A 20,939-nucleotide genomic window follows, 5' to 3' on the forward strand; every position below is an offset into this window, starting at 1 on the left:
AGGCAGTAAAGGAAAGCACCCGTTTGTCTAAGGAATGAAGTCATTTTTTATGGTCCAGATCCCCTTATCGTTTTGGAACAGGGAAATTTTATTTATAGGTCTTTTTTTTCCAGAAAGTCAAACGAATTGGTACTTTTCGTTTTTTAAGTTCAATTTTAATTTGTTGACAAATAAATTTCGGCTTGGGAAGGGGATTCATAAACTGTAAACAGGAAATTGACAATTTTCATGGACATAAAACTTTTATAGTGTATTAAGGAAGTAAGTAATGGAACATCGAGACATTTTTCCAACTTTTACGGTAAAAAAATTACGTATAAAAATTTATTACTATGACCTTTTTTAAAAATAAACTTATTTCATACCCGGTAAAAATTGTGTGGATTTATTTTATCATTGATTTGTTGGATGTTATTTTCAAAATACACTTAATATAAAATTTTTTAAAAATTCTTTTAGTTTACTGTCAAATATTTTTGTAATACCTGTTAAATACAATAAAAGTATCATAAAAATTGGACAGGAGAATAATTATTTAATCATAAAATTAAATTACATTTTGTAAGTTTCCTTTCTTTCAAAATTTTAAATTTCTAGATAATTTGGTGATAAACTTAAATGTTATAAATATTTCAAACATGAAAAAAATTAATTATTATTCATACTATTTTTAACAAAAATTTAATATTAACAAAGAAATAAACAAAATTTGAAAATAATGTTAAAAATCACTTAATTTTTTAAAATATAATTATAATTTTATTATTTTTAACTAATATAAATTTAAAAAAAGAAATTAATAACTTGGATTATTTTGTATAAATTGAGTAATCATAAATCTTTCTAATTTTTAAATTTCCTCCATAATTTTTACATATTTTATATCCAAAAATAGTTTTTAATGTAATCATATCAACTTAAATATTATAAATAATTCAAACCTTATAAGTATTAAAAAAATAAAATTTTTAGAGAATTTACATATATTATTATAATTTACATAAATTATTAAAGTAAAGGAATGAAGCTTATGATTAAATTAAAAAAAAAAACAAATAATTAAAATTAAATTTAAAAACAAAAAAAATAAAAAAATTTTTTTTTATTTACTAATTTTTACTATTTTTCTCTTTATTTGACCTATTTTGTAATTTAGTTTCTTTCTTTCATTAAGGCGGAAAATCTTTGGACCTTCTTATATAGTTTTTTTTTTAATTAATTTTATTAATTTATATTCACAATTTTGTAATAAAAATATTATAGAAAATTTTGTACTTTCTCAATTAAACATATTTTACAACAATTCGGTATTTCGTTATTTTTCCTTCTATTTTAATTATTTTCTAATTTATTTACTACATTTTATATAGTTTACTTTCTTTCCAATTAGAATTTTTTACAATAGAAACTCCATATTTCTCCATATTTACTAATTTCTAACACTACTATTTTTCTTATTATTTTAATTAGTATTTTTAATTAGTATAGAAAATTTTGGTTCACTTTTAATAGTTTATTTACTTTTCCAATTTTCCAATTTTTCAACAATTTTATATAAAAAACTGTCACCTGGTTTTGATATATTATTTGAATTATTTTCTAATTTATTTATTACAAAAAATGTTTGCACAATTTTATTTAGTTTTTATTCCCTTCTCATTTGACAATAATCTTAAAAAAATTATAATGGATATTTTTTATAATAAATATTATTATAATAATTAAAACTAGTTTTTATTAGACAACTGCAACTTAATTTTTTCAACATTTTTTTACACTTTTTTATTAAAAATATATTTTGACGTAATTATATTAACCTAAATATTATAAATATCTGAATTACAGAAAATAAGAAAAAACAAATTTTAAATGGTAAAGTAAAAAAAATCACAAAACGCGCCATTCTTATTCTTTTTTTTTACTGTTATAATCAATTGTAAAAATTTTAAGATAAAAATTTACAAAAATTAAAAAAAAAAACTTTACATTCACATATTTATATACCCATAATTTTAATAATAAATTTTTGAACAAAACAAAAAATTCAATTTTAAATTAAAAAATATGTATCAAAAAAAAAAAATAGAAAAGGTAGTTTATGAGACCCAAACTCAATTATATTTTAAAACTCACCAGGCAACCATTTCGTTGGCCGCCCCTTCGTTTATGTCCATTGTTCTATTTTCGCAGGGATTCACGGTGGCCCTGTTCTACTGCTTCCTAAACACAGAGGTCCAGAACACGGTCCGTCATCACCTGGAGAATTGGAAAACGAGCCGTTCCTTGGGCCCGAGCCGTAACAGATCCGGAAGCCGTAGCAAAGATTGGTCGCCCAGATCCCGAACCGAGAGTATTCGGTAAGAGGACGCATATCCTTTCACGGTTTTACGCGCAGATAAAATCGAGAAATGGTTCCGGTTCTAATTCAATAATTTATTAGAACGTGGCCATCCAATTTTGGTTGGGGGCGAAGTCATCTTCACCGAATTTGCTATATTAAATTGAATTTGAAGGGACCATGTCCCTTGATGCATTTAATAAAATTAGTTTAAGGATTAACAATTTCTGCAATTACTTCATTTTGTCATAACATGACAGTTTTCTTGTAAAGCTTGAAATAAATAAAACTCAACCATGTGTGTGTGAGTCTCAGTTTTTCTGAAGCTTCACTCGAAGTTAATGAAATTTGGAGATTGAGTACAAGTTCACGGAATTCATAAATTAAATACATCCGTGAATATGTTCATTTAAAATGGATGTGTATGCCGAGTTTGTGCAAGGATTATGATCCTACTAATGCAAACTTATTAAGTTGAAATTCAAGTGATCTTGTTGAAAGGAGCAAACTTTTGCTACTGACGCTTACACAAGATAAAATAAGCTAAATCATCAAAGTTTTAATGTTATTATAACTGTAACAAGAAGTTTTTTTCTCGATTTTATGTGCACCTGTGCATGGCTCAATATTGATAAAATTTTGTGTATAATTATGCTTATCCAACCATTATCAATGTACACAGTTCAACAAATGATGCAATATTTATTGGTAGCGGTAGTTTATTGGTTATTTTGCATGTATTTACTTGTTTTTTATTTTAGGCACCAAAAGACTAAGGTGTGATTAATCAGTCCAGAGAGACCAGAAGGTATACAAACAAATTTGATTTTTTTTTTAAATTATTCGGCAGTAGAAAAGCATGTTCAAATCATTAATCATGGCTTCGTTTACATTTTGGTATGGGTTTAATCACACGATCATCAGGTTTTAACATGGACAAAATTTAAACTAATTTAATAATACTCTATTAAACGTCTGGTTCATTTTACTATAGGTGTTAACTATAGTTTCTAGTTGGAACCAAGCTTAGGAAAATAAAAAATAAATTGCAAAAATAACAAAAACTTGAAGACTGGTATCAGGTAATCTTGGTATGAATAAATATTGCATTGTTTGCACCACAGAACATCAATTTTTGTCTTTTAATTAGTGTTGTAATTTTGTCCTTTTTTAATTTTTGCGATTTAATGCATGTGCATGTTATTTGTCAGAGTGACTGAATGGACGGTGGTGCCCACGGAGGAGGTACCCCAATCGGACGGGAATAATGTCGGTCATTCAACTAGCAATGGCGGGTGTCCTCGCTAAAAGGCCACTTCACAAAACCAGCTGCTTTTGCACGGGGAGTATAAGTTTTTATTTTGCTGTTGATCCACTAACAACTAAAACGACTCCGTTCATTCGGCACTGGCGTCAGAATTTTAATGCATGGGGTTTTGGTGGTGGTGAAGGGGGTGCCGAATGAACGGAGGACGACGTCGGTGGCAATGAATTTGGCAAAACTTCTACGAGATTTTGTTGGGTAGGTACTGCATGTTTCATCCGTCTAATTACCGTACACAACAGAATCTGTGATGAGTTGTCCGTTAGCAAATTCGTTGCGACTGATGGTCTATACCTCAGTAGGGTAGAAGTCCCAGCGAAAATAAAACGTTTGGGTCTGATGTCAAACGTAAATTATATTTTATCGCAGAGCTGCTTGACACTTTAGATTTATCACATCCTTCCAACACCTTTCCCAGTCCCTATGTTTAATATTAAAATACCCCGTGAATATTAAAGTATATCATCTGCTTTGAAACTTCTTTAAGCAAAGGATTGCATTAGTATTATGCTTAGGAGTGTACTTGAATTTTATATTCACCATCCATTGTCCTTCATACAATGCTTTAAGATTAAGCTTTCTATATACTCTTTTAATATTGGGCATAAGAAGATTAATTTCCTCTGGCATTAAATTCAACAATTTATTAATATATCTTATTTTCTATTGTATTGGGCTATATTCTGTAAAGTTGAGCAACCAGATAACTCTGTCCTATTGAGCCTGATGCCTCATTAACCAGTATCTGGTTAATTTGCGTATACAGATAACAGAGAGCCAATACGTTACAAAAGGTTCATTAAAACATGAAGCCTTTTTGATATTGGCACAGCCACGGTACTAGTTAATTAATCCAATCTGTGGTGATTAGTTCACTAACAGCTGGCAAATATTTTCTGCATTGCATGGAAATTATTGCTCATTTAAAATATGTCATATAATAAAACACTTTTCTACTCCTTTGAAGTGGATATTTTGATTTTTAAATAATTTAAATTATCTACTTCAATATCACAATAAAATTGAATATTTTCACAAATAAAAGAAATTACATTGATAAATAAGATATATATTTATAGAATACATAAAATAAAAATAATATAAATATAAACTCAAATTCTAAATTACACTAATAAGGTTCTAATAATTTCTGTAAAATAAAAAAATTGGTAAAAAATTGTGAAATCCACTCCTAATCACATTTTTGTATATTCCCTTTTTTCACCCCTAGGAGGTTCGTTATGATAATATTCAGTAGACCAGCTTACCAGTAGTATTCAAACAGATCAAATCATAGAGAACACATTTTTATTCAAACGAACTTTCAATGCTGTGAAAGGTTTTTTCCCATCAACAAAACATTTCTCATGAAAATGAGATCGGACTGCCGAACAAAATTAAATCATGATATCCAATATACCTTTTTCAATTTGTTTTCATATTTTACATGAATTTTTCCCCTCAGTCGCAACAAAATTATATTTGTATACGGTAAAAGTAAAATAAAGTTAAAACCGACAAACGAATATAAAATTTAAATGCACTTTAGTCACAAATTTAGTTCATCTACTGGATGACTGGTAAACTGGATACTATTCTTATTAAACTTCGAAATGATTTTAAGGAGTTTGATTATCTGTCTTTTTGGCAATTCTGACGGATCTTCTCGGTATATCATTAGGACTAAATGATAGGCGTCCTGGCGAATATTTCTTAGTCTTTCTGGCTGATACATCTCTGTCCGATGATCTAGTACGTTCCTTTATGGAAGTGTCCCCAACAATGGTAGTATTTAAAATCGAATTGTTATGCATGTCTTCCGAGTCGTCTCCATTGTTTATTTCATCTAGATCCCCGGCAAACGTAAATGTAGAAATATTAAAAGCATCATCACCAATTAAGCTTTCATGACAATCAATATTAGAAATGTTAATAGCTTCATTTTTAGATTTTGATTGCACTACTTCCTTCTCTCTGGAAGCAATTTGATCATTTGGTTCATTATTATCTGGGCAACAATTTTCTTTGTCTTTAACCATACTATCTTGAAACAGATTTCTTCTACTTAGCAAAAATTTTGTAAACTTATATTTTGTCTCTTGTTTTACCGTGGTATTTGGCTGACGCATCTCAGTATGGGTAACTTTAGCCATTCCAGCAAGGTTTGTTTCTTTTTCAGAAACCTTGGTTGAAGAATTATTGCGTTTCTCCTTATAATTACGAATCACATTCTTAATTTTCTCATTTGAGTTTGGGGTTTGACCAATCGTGTATATATATTTTTTATCAGTTTTTTTTATTGGTGTTATTTCACCTTGCTCTGCTGCTTCCTTATCCCCGTCGTTGGTTTTATTCTGAACTTCTTTAAAAGTAGCAATATTTTCTTCTGGGTTGGGCTGAAACTGGAAACGATTCAAGTTTGAGTTCACATATACATTTTCAGGACTAGTTTGTGTGCTGCTTTCACAAGAACTGTGAGAAGTCGAGCCCAGAGGAATTTCATTTTGAGACGGTGTATTTTCCAATGTGTCAGTCTCTTTTTCGTCTTGGTTATTGCCCAATGCCAAGGACTTCAATTCTTTGTAAGCAAATTCAGCGGCGTTTGTTGTATCTTTGATGGACGCGCACAGTTTTACCAGTTCTAAAACATAATATTAACAAGGAACAAACAACATTTTAAAACAGAATTTACTTTGATTGTCTTGGGCAAGTTTGCCCAGTAACGAAGTTAATCCAACTATGTTGCTCTGCATATCAAGCAACTTGTTGTTGAGCATCCTCCTTTCGGCCTCAGACTCAAACAAGTCTTCATGCATCTTGTGCAAGGAATTTTGCAAACAAGTATTAATTTGCTGCGTCTTACTCAAAGTGTCCGCCAATTGCCTGTTGTTCATCCTTAAGATCTCGTTGCGATTATCTGATTCATTTTGTACGTCCATAGAGTTTACATCCATGTCTCTAAAAATGAGAGCCAGTTTAAATTTACCCTTGGACACGATTTAAAGGACGTAATGTCATTTTGCTGTTTTAGTTTAAAATCTAACGGAACAAATCAACATTTGTAATAAGTAAAACCTTTATTTATACAGACTGTACAGCCAACCCACAAGCTTATACCACAAACGCGAATCTTGCGCATCCGAAGTAACAACCACCACCCTCGTCACCGTAAACGGCGGCTCCACCAAGCCATCGAACGGAAGCGGCTCGCAGACGAGGAGTCCGTTCCTGCACCCGCCCAGACCAAGCTATCCTGGTAACGTTTAAGCACCCCTATCTATTGTTGTATAACTTTTCGGCGGGCATTCGACCCTTAAGGGAATCGGGGGCCTAACTTTCAGTCGTCGAAAAGTAGTTTTATTTCCGATGGAATCTGTACGTGAATTAATGTATGTAACAATTACGAATTTCTCTAGTGTAAAACAAATATTTGATTTACATTTTATAAACAATTGTTGTGCAAATTGTGTGTACAACTTGTTTGGTACCAATTTTCATTTTAGATGTAGATGAAGAAAAATTTTATTTAAACTACATTCCATTTCAGTGCCAATTGTTTTTTTTAACTACTTAAGTATTATCCTGAAACTAGGTCGTTATATGAACTATTTTTGTCTTTGTATAAATGTTAAATGTATTTTTTTATATTCCTGTAAATATTAGTATGTAAGTATATATAAAAAGATATAGCTAATGTTTTCGGTTAAATTACTATACTGTGGCAGGGTATATGTCCATTATAATAAAAATTATAAAATTTATCCTTTGTTTTATTTAATTAATAATTAATCTAAATGATGTTTTACAGGTGTGGTAAGTATGCCCATATTTTACTTTAAAAATTTGTTGACCTAATTAATCATCAAAAAACACATTAAGTAAATAACAAAATAATCAGAAACAATGGGAACTAGGGAGCAAAAATATCATCCACACAAATTTTCCTATATATTATACATGATGTTAATACAACAAAGGAAATTTCATCGGTCCCGTTACTGAAACGCTGAAAAGCTCTTCCTGACGTTCCGCATTTATTATTGAGGATCAACACAAACAAGCCCACGTCCTTGCTAAATGGAATCCATCCGGATTTCTTCTGAATATTTAAATTTACGTCGAATGAATACTCAAATCTGTACAAAGGATATGACTAATTATTTATTTCCATGTGATTACAGTTTATCTGAGCAGGAGACGCAAGTGACAAAAGTGGAAGCAGAAGCGACGAAATCTAAATAAAGGAATGCACAGCAGGTTCCTTAAGATCTTCCAGTCACTGAAACCGTTTGTCGGATTGTAACAAAGCAACCGAATTTTCGCCCCCACACGGAAATACAATTACCGTTTGACGGGCAATTAATTATATTTAATGTAATAAAAAACGGATAAAAAAATAGATATTGTTTATGCGAGTTTATGAATATACAACAGCAAACTTTATTTATACCTACGCATAATCCTGAGGGCTTACATTGGCTGGATGGAAAGCCAACATTGATTTTAACTCAAGGGATTATTGTTGTAAATGTTGAGAAGGAAGTTGGGAGAGTTCTCAAAGTAAATTTATTTAAAGTTGATTTATGTAAATTTTATGCCGAAGGCTCATTTACAAAAATAATTGTTGTTCGGGTTTCGTTGGGAATTGAATTAGACGGATTGGAAAATATTATAATTTAGGTCTTACCAGAAAAATGTCACGAGGTTAAAAGTAAATTACAATCAAAGCTATTTATAACAACGTCAATTTTATATAAATGAAATGTTATTGAAAAAATAAATTGAGAGGCATTCATGCATAACACAGACATGTTATTATAAAGTTATTTAGAGACACAAAAACCTAATACTTTACAAAACCTTAAAGTTGGACACATCTGGTTTTGTTTAAAAGTCACAGTACTTCTTTTTTGATATATTCCTAAAAATGTGATAATCTAAACAATTTTCTCCTGAAGAAAATACTGGCCTTCAAATGTAAATTTCAAAAATTGTTTTCACCCAATCTTGTTTAAATTTTGTATGTATTTTTCTAAAGTACATACAATAGCACTATTTTAGCAGTCGATATTTACACATATATTTAAATAGGATAAATATAAATAAATTTAAATAGAATATATCCGCTTGTAAACGATTTAGATGGAGAGAATTGATAGAATTCAAATAAAATATTCTGGTTTTGCATGAAAGCTTTTCAATTAGTACACAAATGAATGCGAAGTTACATTTTTTAATAGTAATCGTGATTTAGCAACTATTTATTGTCCATTGTGTTAAAAATTAAATAAAACAAATATTTAATTAGTTCATAAATTTTATGAATGTTTAAATAAACCTATTGAAAGTCTAAACGTACACAATCCAAATCATATAAATTAATATTCATAATCAGCAATAACTAATTACAAACAATATTATTATATCACTTCTAATCTCACATTTTATAAGTGGGACACCAAATCGAAATACCCAAGTACTCGATCAGACCAAACATACATTTTACCGACACTCACGTGTCCCGATAATTAATTTAATTATCACCTAGTCGCACAGTCTATCAAAATCCAGACAGGCCGCCTTCGCATCTTCCACAACTTATGCAACCCACATTACACTAGTCCTCGGCCTGTTCTGAAACATAACCTTGGGCAGTCACAAGACCTGTCATGTACACAATCACAATCATTCCCCGATCAATCGTCGTTGTGACATGTTAAAGTTTCTGGTCAGTGCGGATACGTTACGATCAGACAAATTATAACTGGTTTAATCACACAGAGCAAAATGACACTGGTCAAGGGACGTGCGTTACACTACGTCTTCAAGATTCCCGACAGGAAGGAGAGCGCCAGATTCTACCGGGATGTGTTGGGCATGAAGGTGTTACGACATGAGGAATTTATGGAAGGATGCGAAGCTCAATGTAACGGGTGAGTGTTCGTGGAAAGTTCCAGATGTGTGAAAACCCAAGGTAGCAATTGGTGGCAATTACATCATGTTAACTGCTGTAATCTGTCGCGGGGTGATAATTACCAGATTAGGTTGTCTGTAAATTCAGTTTTGTTTGCGTTAAATAACATGACAGTTTTATGTTGAAGTATACAATTTAATTGCATCACAGCATAACAGAAAGTTTATTTCCAATTGGAAATTGCTTAATTATTTTAATATAATATTCATATTAATCTGAACAAATTAATTACGTTATTAATTATTCTTCTTTATACTTATTAAAGGGCCTACGACAGTCGTTGGTCAAAAACTATGATAGGATATGGCCCAGAAGACACCCATTTCGTCCTAGAATTGACCTACAATTACGGCGTGAAAAGCTACGAACGAGGCAACGATTTCCGCGGCATCACCATCCGCAGCAGCGAAGCCCTCCAACGAGCCAAAGAGCAGGGCTGGCCCGTCCACGAACCCAACACCTTGATCGCACCAGGTGGTTATCAGTTCCACATCATCGACGAGCCCCAACCCACCGAAAAAGGTGAGAAAATTGTGTAAAAGTTTCACAATTATACCTTTGTTGCCTCTAGATCCTGTGGAGAAGGTCACATTGACATGTTCGAACCTGATCAAGTCGATAAATTATTGGAATGGCATTTTGGGACTGACAATTTACGACAGGACCGAAGACAGCGTCCAACTAGGCTTTCAACAGAACGAGGCCAAACTAGAGTTAGTGCAAATCGGTAAATGCACCTCACACAAGCGTTGCAACGTTCTAAAAAGTATATTTTTTTTAGGTGAGCCGGTAAACCGGGCCAAGGCTTACGGCAGAATCGCCTTTTCCTGTCCGTATAACGAACAAGAAACCATCAACAAAGTTATCGAGGAACACAAGCAAACCATCCTTACTCCATTAATTACGTTGGATACACCAGGGAAGGCAACTGTACGCGTGATAATTCTGGCCGATCCTGACGGTCATGAGATCTGTTTTGTGGACGACGAAGGTTTCAGACAGTTGTCTCAGGTCGATCCAAAGGGCGACGAATTACTTGACAGATACATTCGTTTAGATAAGTCATAAATGACTTGTGATATTTAATAATCGTTTCGTTAAATTCCAATGTTTCGCGATTACATTCAATACAACGTTAACGTTGGCAATAAAATATGTTATTGTTATTTAAATTATATATGTGTATTTTATGGGAAATCAATAAATGCTTGTGATAATTATATTATTTATAAATTATTTGTAAAACATAACCTCAAACAACAAACATTGTTTTCAATAGTTATTATTTTATATTTATATACAATACAGCATTGATGAGACAATAAAAGTGAGTAAGTGTTAAATCTACGTTATAAATAACTATAAAAAGTATTTGTATGTAAAGGTTGATGCTATATTTTTATATTCGACAATATTGGCAAATATTTGTAAAACATAACCTCAAACAACAAAAATACTTCGCTGCGTATTTAATAATAATATGGATATATAATTGAAATTAATCTATCGTAAGTAAAAATACTCACATTTGAGAGTTTGTGAATTATCCAATGTATTTCTCTAATGCTGTATTTCAATGACAATCTTCAATTTGCTGACGACGATGTGACTAGTAAATTGGGTCTGTTTCGTTTCGTTCGCCTAACTGAAACTAAAAGTTGTTATGACAACACTTTAATATTAATAATTGAATGTCTATCTAACCAGTCAAGTAGCCTGTAACCGTAATCATGACAACTAAATAATTGAATACACTGCGCGTCTTTTGAATTATTTCAAAAAACAAAATACCAATGTAATTTCTTGGATAAATTAAGCAAAATTCTATGAACAACAGAACTTTTAAACCAGTAATAAATCTGATATCACCAAAGGAAATTAATAAAAAAATCAGAATATTAACTACATTCTAATCAGTACTTGGTCGGTCCCCCTTGCTCTAAGAACAGCTTCCACTCTCCATACTTGAAATTAGTGAACGAATAATTTCTTGATCCATAACTTGCCTTTCTCCTCTAAGAGCATTAGCAAGCTCCTAAATTTTGAGGCTGGTGGTTTCGAGTGTAAATTTATCTTTAAAGACGGTCCCATACGTATCCGATTAGAATGTAGTCTGGTGAAAAGGGGGACACTGCATCCCAATAATGATTTCATTCTGCATCACCAAACTTATACATCTCACCGTGAAATCGAGTATTCTTGTCTATATAAACGAAATGTGGTCCAAATTCTTGAGCAAATAGAATAATAAGTGTCGAAATACCTTCTTGCTCTAATATCAGCTTCATGCATATGCATGAAGCTGATATTAGAGCAAGAAGATCCTTCTTCTTACGGTTGACAGACTTACAGTGATTCAATCATCAGCATGAGGCTTAGATGTAGAGGAAGTTCGAATTAATCTAGTAGAAATAATCCTTGAATTGTTCCTTCTTTTAGTCGTTTAGCTCATTGGCATTATCAATAACGATTCAAAATTATACTTTGTGAGACATATTTGGGTTATTTGTTCTCCACTCAGATAGCCATGTACCAAAATTATATTTATAGCAGCAAAATCTTCGGAAGAAAGTCTTCTTTAAGGCAAATTACTATCTTAAACAACAAATAAGCTAAGAAAGAGCAAAATAAAATGTGTTCAAATCTCCAAAATGCGTTTTTAGAAAAAAGTTACGACTATGAATATTGAGAAAATCAAAATCGGATATAAAAAATTGTATTTAATTAACATCATACAACAAAGTAATACAATTTGGTTAGAACACAAAGCAAATACATGAATAGAAGGACCTATTATAACTGACTAGGAAAAATAATAAGTATACAGCACCATATAAAAAAAACTAAAATGATATTGAAACATATATATTGATTTACAATTTCGCAAGAACATTCTTCTTCCAATTAGTAATATCCTGCCACCATTTCGGTCTGCTCAAGGCGTAGGGTGAACGTACAATCGCCGACCTCAAATGATGGTACACCTAAATAAAATCACAAATCAATAAACAAACATTCTAGAAATATTTACAAATACCCACCTGTCCATCAGAGGCTCCCAACACAGAGTTCAAAATAAAATCGGGCGGCGCAATTGCGTCGATCAAAGCAATAGCGTCATTCTTCAAAGATTTGCACAGCACCAAAACTGATTCCTGAATTAAGGTGGTCGGGGCTTCGCCGCTGCAAAATCCTCCTTGGTACAACACCGGCAGGTGCTTCTCCAAACTCCACAATCCGTACAAGGAGAACATGTTGAGGAGACTCTGCTTCATGGCCAAGTCTTCGCATTTTTGGATTTCGTCGAAGTAAACTTTCAACATGAAGTTCTGAATGAAAGCGATGGCGAGTTGTTTTCCGTTGTACACTTGGCTGTTGCTCTTCGCGGTGAACTCGTCAAGTCCTCGTTTTTTGTTCTGGTCCAGTTTCATTGCGGTTCTCTTCAACAAGTAGCAGATCAACCAGTGATATGCCTTGAAGATATTTTGTGGGGTCGACACCTCTTCGAAAGTGCGTGCGTCAAACTTCGCATTGTTCAAAATGTCATAATAATTTGTGAGGAAGTCGGCAGATCCCATTGGTGTGGTAATTTTTTCTTTGTTTTCGATGGCCGGCAGGAATTTCAATAACCAGTTGGTGGTTTGTTGGATCAGCACGTGATTTTCACCTTCGTAAGTAAGATTGGCATCATGATCGTTTCGAATGTCTCCTATTCCTGCAATTTTCAGGAATCCGTGACCTCCACAGCATTCTCTGCACTCTTGAATGGCGTCCCTCATGGTCCATCCAGCGATGGGTTTGGACGCCGATGACACAGCGTGTATCTCCATTCCCAAATCTGCCACATCTTTTTTGTTGTTCAACAAAATGTCCAGTTGTAGCTGATAGTAGGTTTCAGTGAGTAACGTTCCAAAAACTCTGAGAACGTAAGCGGCAGACAAATACGGGAGAAGTCGATGTTGCTAAAAACATTTAACATTTATAACTGTTTATGAAAAAACAATTAGAATTACTTACATGTGTCTCATACTCAATAAGGGAAATTTCCGGTTGACCTTCAGGTCCAAACTGCTTCCTTACAGCAGCGTAACGCAGAGCAATTGTGAGAGCTTTAACTCCCAAGCTCTCGCAGATTGTGGTGATGCTGACACGACCAGCTGAAAGCGCTCCAAGTGACGCACCGTGCCTCTTGTTTGGATCTTTAATTGGGGTAACGTATTCTCCTTTTTCGTTTACATCACCAACTTTATTTAAGAGGCTTTCTCTTGGAACTAAATATTGATTAAATGCTAAAAAACTAAAAAAACGTTGTACTTGAAGTTAAGTTGTTGATAATTATTGTTTACCCATTATCAATTCCGTTGAGACCGATTTTCTCCCCCATGTCGCCTACTGTGATGCCCGGGAGTGGGAGAAGAGTTTTGGTGTCTCTTATTTGAACGCAAAACGCATGAAGACCTCTGGGAATGTTATCGACGATCAGTTGGGCGAAAACTATGGCGTAAGAAGCTGTTTGACCTAAACTTCCAGCCCAACATTTGGTGGCTTCGAAATCGGGCGTGTGCAAAATAAATTGCCCTTTGGCCTTGTCGTAGGTTGCAGTTGTGCGCATTCCCTTGGTGTTGGTGCCATGGCCGATTTCAGTCATACAATAACAACCATAAATCTAAGGAAACAAATAATCAATACGACAAAATGGACGATTAAATTAAATCGTTACTTCTCCGTCTTCCGTGGCACTGATGAGGTCATAATGTCTTTCAGTTCCCATACTTCTTAGCACAGAGGAGAATAGCATACTTCCCATGCTGTGTTTCACGGTCGCTGACGGGGCGAGTTGTATCATGATTCTCAAACTGGCGCTGGGATATCTTAGGTTTTGAATGGTGTGTTCCAGGGATAACAGTTCGTTAGCCTTGTGGATGAAGGATTGTCTAGAGGCAATGTGACGTTCTTCATCAAAAGTGGGAGTGAGTAAGTTTTTGTGGTATTCTGGGTATTTAAGTAGTTCTTCATATAGAGCATTCTGTGAAGAAAAATATTTGGAGTAGCTATTAATTGATAAGAATTTTATATCTGGCACGGGATCAATGTAAATCAATTAATGAAATGTAATATTGCTATGAAAGTTCAAGTACTGATTAGATTATTTTTGTACAATAGATTATGTTCATATGAGAGCTCGGACTTTTGCAATTCTAATTTTATTTATAAATCATACTTTAGATAATCTTGAAATACCATAGAATGTTTGTAAACAAATGTTAAATGTAGAATTATTGACAATTATTTTATATATAACATTTTATTGTTTTATTATAGCATATAAATAATAAAGATAGTTTAGTAATGCAGTTAAATTAATAAAATTAGAAAGTATAATCATTTAAAATTATTATAAATTTAATTAAAGTCAGTAAGAATTGATAATACTGAATATGTTTTAGTGAGTCATTGTAGATACTATCTACAAGGACAACAAATATGCATCTCTCATCCTCTTTTAATTTAAAATCATCAACTGAATTATAATTACTTAAATTTTGAATTTTTTGTTTTTAATATAGAAAAATATTATCAATGTATTCTTAAGTACTAAACAACTTACTAAAAATAAATACCTTGTTTGTTTAAAAAAAAAATGATAAGATTATTACTTCTATGTAATGTCATTATTTAATGCAATAGATTATCATTATCATTTTTTAACAAATAATATTATTATGTATTTTACAATTAATACATAACACATATTAAAATGCATTTCTATTTTGCAAGAATTCCAAATTATCATAAATACACATGTGCTTTAAACGATAACTGTTTGTTTACTGTCGTCATTTTAACCCAGGATTTCACAAAGAATAGTATGTATTTTGAAATAATAATTTGCGTCAAATCAAACAACATTACATATTCATCAGACATTGATTTAATAGTAAAACCGCCGCATTCAATTAGCCCATTGCCCTAATTAATCCGACACGAACGAATAAATTGGAATTTACCTGATATTTAATAACATCCTCGGTCTCCAGAAACAGTCTTAACTTTTTCCAATCGAACGAGGCCTTCTTCCTGTACTCGTCCAACGGACCCGGCGGAAAGTCTTTTATCAATGCGGTCATCCTTCCAAACTCGTTCGACGCACTCGTGCGACTGGCTACTTCGATTTATTTATAACGCCGCATTCGATTATCACAAATCAGATAAAATTGTTAATACGCACTTTGCACCGATCGCGCGTGCCCCGAAATCGTTGATGGTCCGAAGGTGAATGTTGGATCCGCGACCGCAGAATGAATCTTTACCGTTAGAAGGATTGTGATGCGCAACGAAGTACCTAACTGGTTTAGGTTTACTTAACAAATTGACTTTATGTAGTCGTTTAGATTAACATTTTATTTCGTTTTTTACTGAATCAAAGTGCACGGGTGATATGAACAAAGTTCACTTTTACTCTTTTATCTGATTAATTAATTTTTAAGCACTTAAGTAGTTGTTTTTTTCTAAAACTATTTAAAAAATTCAATTATACTTTAGCGAAACACAAATTGTCTAATGAAAGTTTACTAATTTTTAACAAACTGAGCATACTGATTGATTCAAAGTTTAAAAGACATTTTTTATGCCTGATTCTTTTATTTTTGTTGGTGACCTCTCACACCATTTCGTACTTTATTTATTAAAAAACAAGGATGTATAAAAAAATAACAATGATCATGACCATTTATTTTAGAAAAACTAAATATAAAATTATAAGAAAATAACAATTGAATATTTATCTGCACCAATCTGATCTGCCAAGAAAATACGGAGACCTCATCATGGCCAGATGTAAATGGTTGTAAAGAATTTATCCCCAATTTGACAGCAGGCTAAAATTTTAACACCCACTTTGATACTCCAACATCGGAACTTATGGCTATCACCATTGGTATCGTAAGCTTCACAGATACCACCAATGTTGACTCTCCATCTAGATAAAGCATCTAAAGAAGTACCTTTCGAACCATTGTTATGTATTCTTAATCTTCTCTAACATCACCCAGGCTTTCTCTTGCGATTCAGTAATTGTCGAACATTTCATAACATGGATAAATGTAAAGATAACATTCAACAAAACAATTTATTTAAGAAAAACCATGTATAAAATTATAAAAAATAACTAACAACCATATATTGAAAACATAAAAATTGAATTTTTGTACAATTATTATAATTTGTTCTTGATTATTTCCTTCCACCAATCTGGCTTGCTGAGACAATACGGAGACCTCATCATGGCAGACTGCAAATGCTTGTAGACCTTAAATAAAAATTAATTTAACTAAAATCATATATAAATAATCATGAACATTACTTCTCCATCAGAATAGCCTAAAACTGAATTCAAAATAAAGTCTGGAGGTGCAATAACGTCGACCAGAGCAACGGCATCATCTTTGACGTCTTTGCAGAGCGTTAAAACTCCATTTTCCACAAAACTAGTCAATTCAGGACCAGTGGTGTATCCGCCTTGGTAAAATGCTGGCAAATGTTTTTCCATTGACCATAGGCCATACAAAGAAAACAATTTTTGTAAAACTCTCCGTATATTTTCATCTGGAGATTGTTTGATTGTAATCAACATTCTTTGAAGGAAGAAGTGCTGTAAATAGAAGAGTTTTATTAAAGGTTATTTTCAGAGTTAAATGTAACTACCTCAATAAAGGCAATAGCCAAACTTTTAGCGTTGTAAACTTGAATGTCAGCTTTTGCCCAAAACTGACTGACTTCATCTTTGGGATAAGTTTCATATTTTTCAACAGTTTTTTTCATGTAATGCAAAACCAACCATTCATAAGCACCAATAATATTATTCGGTTCAATCATTTCGTTTAGACATTTAGCGGAAAGTTTTTGTTTCAAAATAGACTTTCCATTAGATAAAAAGTCAATAGAATTTAAAGGAGAACTTATTTGCTCCCCTTTTAGAATAGCAGGCCAAAATTTCAACAGCCAGTTACTAGTCTGTTGTATTAAAACATGGTTCTCTCCTTCGTAGGTCAGGTTGGCGTCGTTGCAGTTTCTTAGGTCACCAATTCCAGATGCTAAAAACCACAAATAACCTCAAGTATTATTTAAATTTAACCCAAACGGACCTTTTAAGTACCCGTGTCCACCGCAGCTTTCCCTACACTGTTGTATAGCATCACGCATCAACCAGCCAGCCATGGGTTTGGATCCGGAAGACACGGCATGGAATTCAACCCCCAAATCGGGTAAACTTTCCACGTTGTTGCCGAAAATAGAATCCAAACTGAATTGGTAAAATCTCTCGATGAAGAACGTGTTAAAGTTTCTTAGGACATAAGCGGCCGCCAAGTACGGCAGAAGTCGTTGTTGGTGCGTTTGGTATTCCAAAATCGGAACTTCTTGGTCGCCCGGTCCGAATTGCTTTCGCACTGCGGCGTATCTGATAGCTATCACCAGAGCTTTAGAGCCGTAAGCTTCGCAGATGCCAGCAATGTTGACTCTGCCACCAGATAAGGCACCTAAAGAAGCACCGTGACGCTTCTTTGGATCCTTGTAACTAGTTATGTATTCCCCATCTTCCGTGACATCTGCCAGTTTATTTAAGAGGCTCTCTCTCGGGATTTCATAGTTGTCGAACATTACGAAGCTGTAACAGCACATATGCAACGAAGGTACTGAAGTTATTGAAGTTATTACCCGTTGTCTAATCCGTTTAATCCGATTTTTTCACCCATGTCTCCAACAGTGACGCCAGTAAGTGGCAACAGATCATGGGTGTCCCGGATCTGTACGACAAAATTGTGCAAGCCATAGTTTTTACCATCGATTATCAACTGGGCGAAGATCACACCGTGCGTTGCCCATTGTCCCAAATTGCCGGCCCAGCATTTAGCGGCCTCAAAATCTGGAGTGTGTAGGATAAAGCATTTTTTAGTTTTATCGTACGTTGCCGTGGTCCTCATGCCTTTCGTGTTAGTACCGTGGCCGATTTCCGTCAGACAAAAGCATCCAAAAATCTTAAAAATTCAACAATTAATTAAACAACATTAATTGCCGGCGACATAAAGGGATGAGTTACTTTTTGGTCGACTGCGTCGTAGATGAACTTAAGGTGCCTCTCGCTTCCCATTGATCTTATGACGCTGGTGAACAAAGAGAATCCGACTGAATGTTTCACTTCTGTACAGGGGTTTAATTGAAACATGGTTCTAAGGACAGTGTAAGGTCTTCGTAAGTTTAACAATGTGTTTTCCAGTTTGGCGATTTCTAGTCTTTGGTAGGCGAAAACTTGTCTCGTTGTTTTCAGTCTGTTTGCATCAAAGGATTGATGGAGATCTGGACGAAATTCCGGTTCATTTTTAATAGCTTCGTATAATTCATTCTAAAAATTACAACAATTAAGAAGTATGTGCATAATTAATCGTGGAAAATGTAAGAAAAATTAATATTCATAACATATTAATAATTTTCAAGGTTTTAATACGTACAATTGAGCACCATTGTGACATTAGTGAATTATCTATTTTATAACAATAAATATTTGTTTCAGTATTTCATAAACATAAAATCTATATTTAGAAATAATCAACCTTAACAACGATAATTATTATTTTTTCAAGTTATTCAAAACAAACTGACGTGAAACCTTGTAATTTAGTAAAATGTGTATTAATAATGCCAATATTAAGTACTTACCTGGAACTCCACAATCTCCTCAGTCTCTAAAAAGATTTTCAATTTCTTCCAGTCGAATGTCGCCTTTTTTCTGTATATATCTAGTGGTCCCTTCGGTAAATCAGGTAAAAGTTTCGACATTTTTATGTTTTGAAATAATTCTTAATAAATATATTGACTTGAGTTATTCTGCAACAAAAACAATTCTCATTGCAATTCAACAACCATAATCCGAAAACTAAAACTCATCACTCTGTTTAAAATGTAAATATTGACCCTAGATTTATGTCTATCAACAACAGAAAGATAATAGGCACTTAATGACCTTTTTTAAGTAGTAAAACAGTGACCTCTTGAAACTTGACTTAAGTGTCCTCGTAGGAAGGTAGGAATCTTCAAAATTGTGTTTGTGGTACGACCGTTGGTGTGTAGAGTTCGTGAGTATCATTATATTTATAAACACAGTATATATTATATTATATTGTATATTTTTTATTGTAGAGTAAATAATGTTAATGAATTAAAGTAAAATTGGGTGTGGAGACTTATTTATAATTACTCATAGATGTTTAACTATATTTCCAGTGGTAAAAAATGTCAAATAATCGTAAATTTCTAATTGTAATAATTCTAATAAAAAGGTTAGGTTAAAAAAGGTATAGATTTAATTTCACAATAGTGTAACGTAATTTCCGTTAAAATAACAATGAGTAATTTATAAATACAGCGAAAAAAATGTACGCATATAACGCAAAAATTAAATTATAATACAAGAAAAAAAATAATATACCATCATTATCAAATGTGTTTGGTACAAATTATCGTAGAGATTTTGATTGAATTATTTGAGTTTTAAATTACAAAGGTATTAGCACATTTTTATCGTCTAATCAGAACCATTATAAATAATTGTGTATCAAGTAGATCAGATATCTTCAATAAATCAACTGATACTAACTTGCGTCAAGCCACAAGACATATATACCTTCTGAGAATCGCCGTACTAGACTTGTATGTCTATATTTTCCGTCGTAATAGCAAACAATCGTAATTGCTAATTTTAACAATAAAATATTTTCTTTAATTGCAAAATGCAAAGTCAATTTCCTTTAAAATATTAGTGAGTAATTTTTAAGATAACAAAAAATATAATAAATCATTGATTTATCAAATATGTTTAAATTGTTACAAATACCATACAAATTTTAATTGAATTGTTTAGGTTTTAAATTAAAAAATATACTAATGAGCTTTAATCACCTACTGTAGGATATTTATGTGAAGACATGAGCTGCTTTCAGCCAATAAATCAGAATCTGTAAGCATGTCACAAAACTATAACAGGGAAGTGTTGTGAGAATCTCATTTTAACTTTTATATTGATCTAGATTCTAGAAAATCATTGATTATCAAATATGATTAATTGAATATTGATATTGTTGAAATATTAATTGAATTGTTACTTTTTTATTATTCAAATGACAAAATTATTGTAATTTTTTACTTTATGGTTTTTTATTGTTCTCTGTGATTTTAAATCGATTATTTACTAGAGGTCTTTAATATATAATTACTTAATCATTGGTCAAAGTGAAACTGTAAGAGAAATT

General features: G+C 32.5%; 5 protein-coding genes across 10 annotated transcripts in view; 2 read left to right on the top strand and 3 right to left on the bottom strand.

Moving 5' to 3' along the window:
• Nucleotides 1-7,423, top strand: part of LOC109605092 (diuretic hormone receptor-like) — a 141,743-nt gene extending 134,320 nt beyond the window's left edge. For 4 of the 6 annotated variants that reach the window (XM_049967848.1, XM_049967850.1, XM_049967849.1 and 1 more), the window contains exons 10-11: nucleotides 2,191-2,357; nucleotides 6,752-7,423. In XM_049967848.1, coding sequence (XP_049823805.1) covers nucleotides 2,191-2,357; nucleotides 6,752-6,929 — 345 coding nt within the window. In that variant the 3' untranslated portion in view covers nucleotides 6,930-7,423. Of the gene's footprint in view, nucleotides 1-2,190; nucleotides 2,358-3,099; nucleotides 3,147-3,549; nucleotides 3,680-6,750 lie in introns of all 6 variants that reach the window. The other 2 variants (XM_049967853.1, XM_049967852.1) reach the window with 2 other exon arrangements.
• LOC109605095 (uncharacterized) lies at nucleotides 4,716-11,297 on the bottom strand. The gene is made up of 3 exons (XM_020021661.2): nucleotides 11,163-11,297; nucleotides 6,355-6,620; nucleotides 4,716-6,303 (listed from the first exon to the last, which is right to left on the bottom strand). Exons 2-3 carry the CDS (start codon nucleotides 6,614-6,616, stop codon nucleotides 5,282-5,284), a joined length of 1,284 nt encoding a protein of 427 aa, XP_019877220.2. The 5' UTR covers nucleotides 6,617-6,620; nucleotides 11,163-11,297; the 3' UTR covers nucleotides 4,716-5,281.
• On the top strand, nucleotides 9,306-10,856 carry LOC109605094 (glyoxalase domain-containing protein 4). The gene is made up of 5 exons (XM_049967858.1): nucleotides 9,306-9,390; nucleotides 9,444-9,595; nucleotides 9,902-10,158; nucleotides 10,208-10,363; nucleotides 10,418-10,856. The coding sequence occupies exons 1-5, from the start codon at nucleotides 9,376-9,378 to the stop codon at nucleotides 10,702-10,704; spliced, it is 867 nt and encodes a 288-aa protein (XP_049823815.1). The 5' UTR covers nucleotides 9,306-9,375; the 3' UTR covers nucleotides 10,705-10,856.
• Nucleotides 11,298-12,343: 1,046 nt separating the features above from the next.
• LOC109605087 (peroxisomal acyl-coenzyme A oxidase 3-like) lies at nucleotides 12,344-15,975 on the bottom strand. The gene is made up of 6 exons (XM_020021654.2): nucleotides 15,645-15,975; nucleotides 14,357-14,662; nucleotides 13,983-14,302; nucleotides 13,654-13,933; nucleotides 12,678-13,598; nucleotides 12,344-12,620 (listed from the first exon to the last, which is right to left on the bottom strand). The coding sequence occupies exons 1-6, from the start codon at nucleotides 15,762-15,764 to the stop codon at nucleotides 12,510-12,512; spliced, it is 2,058 nt and encodes a 685-aa protein (XP_019877213.1). The 5' UTR covers nucleotides 15,765-15,975; the 3' UTR covers nucleotides 12,344-12,509.
• A 776-nt stretch (nucleotides 15,976-16,751) lies between these two features.
• LOC109605086 (peroxisomal acyl-coenzyme A oxidase 3-like) lies at nucleotides 16,752-19,611 on the bottom strand. Its single transcript, XM_049967191.1, has 7 exons — nucleotides 19,351-19,611; nucleotides 18,734-19,036; nucleotides 18,352-18,671; nucleotides 17,781-18,301; nucleotides 17,341-17,729; nucleotides 17,000-17,287; nucleotides 16,752-16,945 (listed from the first exon to the last, which is right to left on the bottom strand). The coding sequence occupies exons 1-7, from the start codon at nucleotides 19,468-19,470 to the stop codon at nucleotides 16,853-16,855; spliced, it is 2,034 nt and encodes a 677-aa protein (XP_049823148.1). The 5' UTR covers nucleotides 19,471-19,611; the 3' UTR covers nucleotides 16,752-16,852.
• Nucleotides 19,612-20,939: the final 1,328 nt, after the last annotated feature.

Source organism: Aethina tumida, chromosome 5, assembly GCF_024364675.1.
Source record: "Aethina tumida isolate Nest 87 chromosome 5, icAetTumi1.1, whole genome shotgun sequence".
Taxonomy (NCBI): Eukaryota; Metazoa; Arthropoda; class Insecta; order Coleoptera; family Nitidulidae; genus Aethina; species Aethina tumida.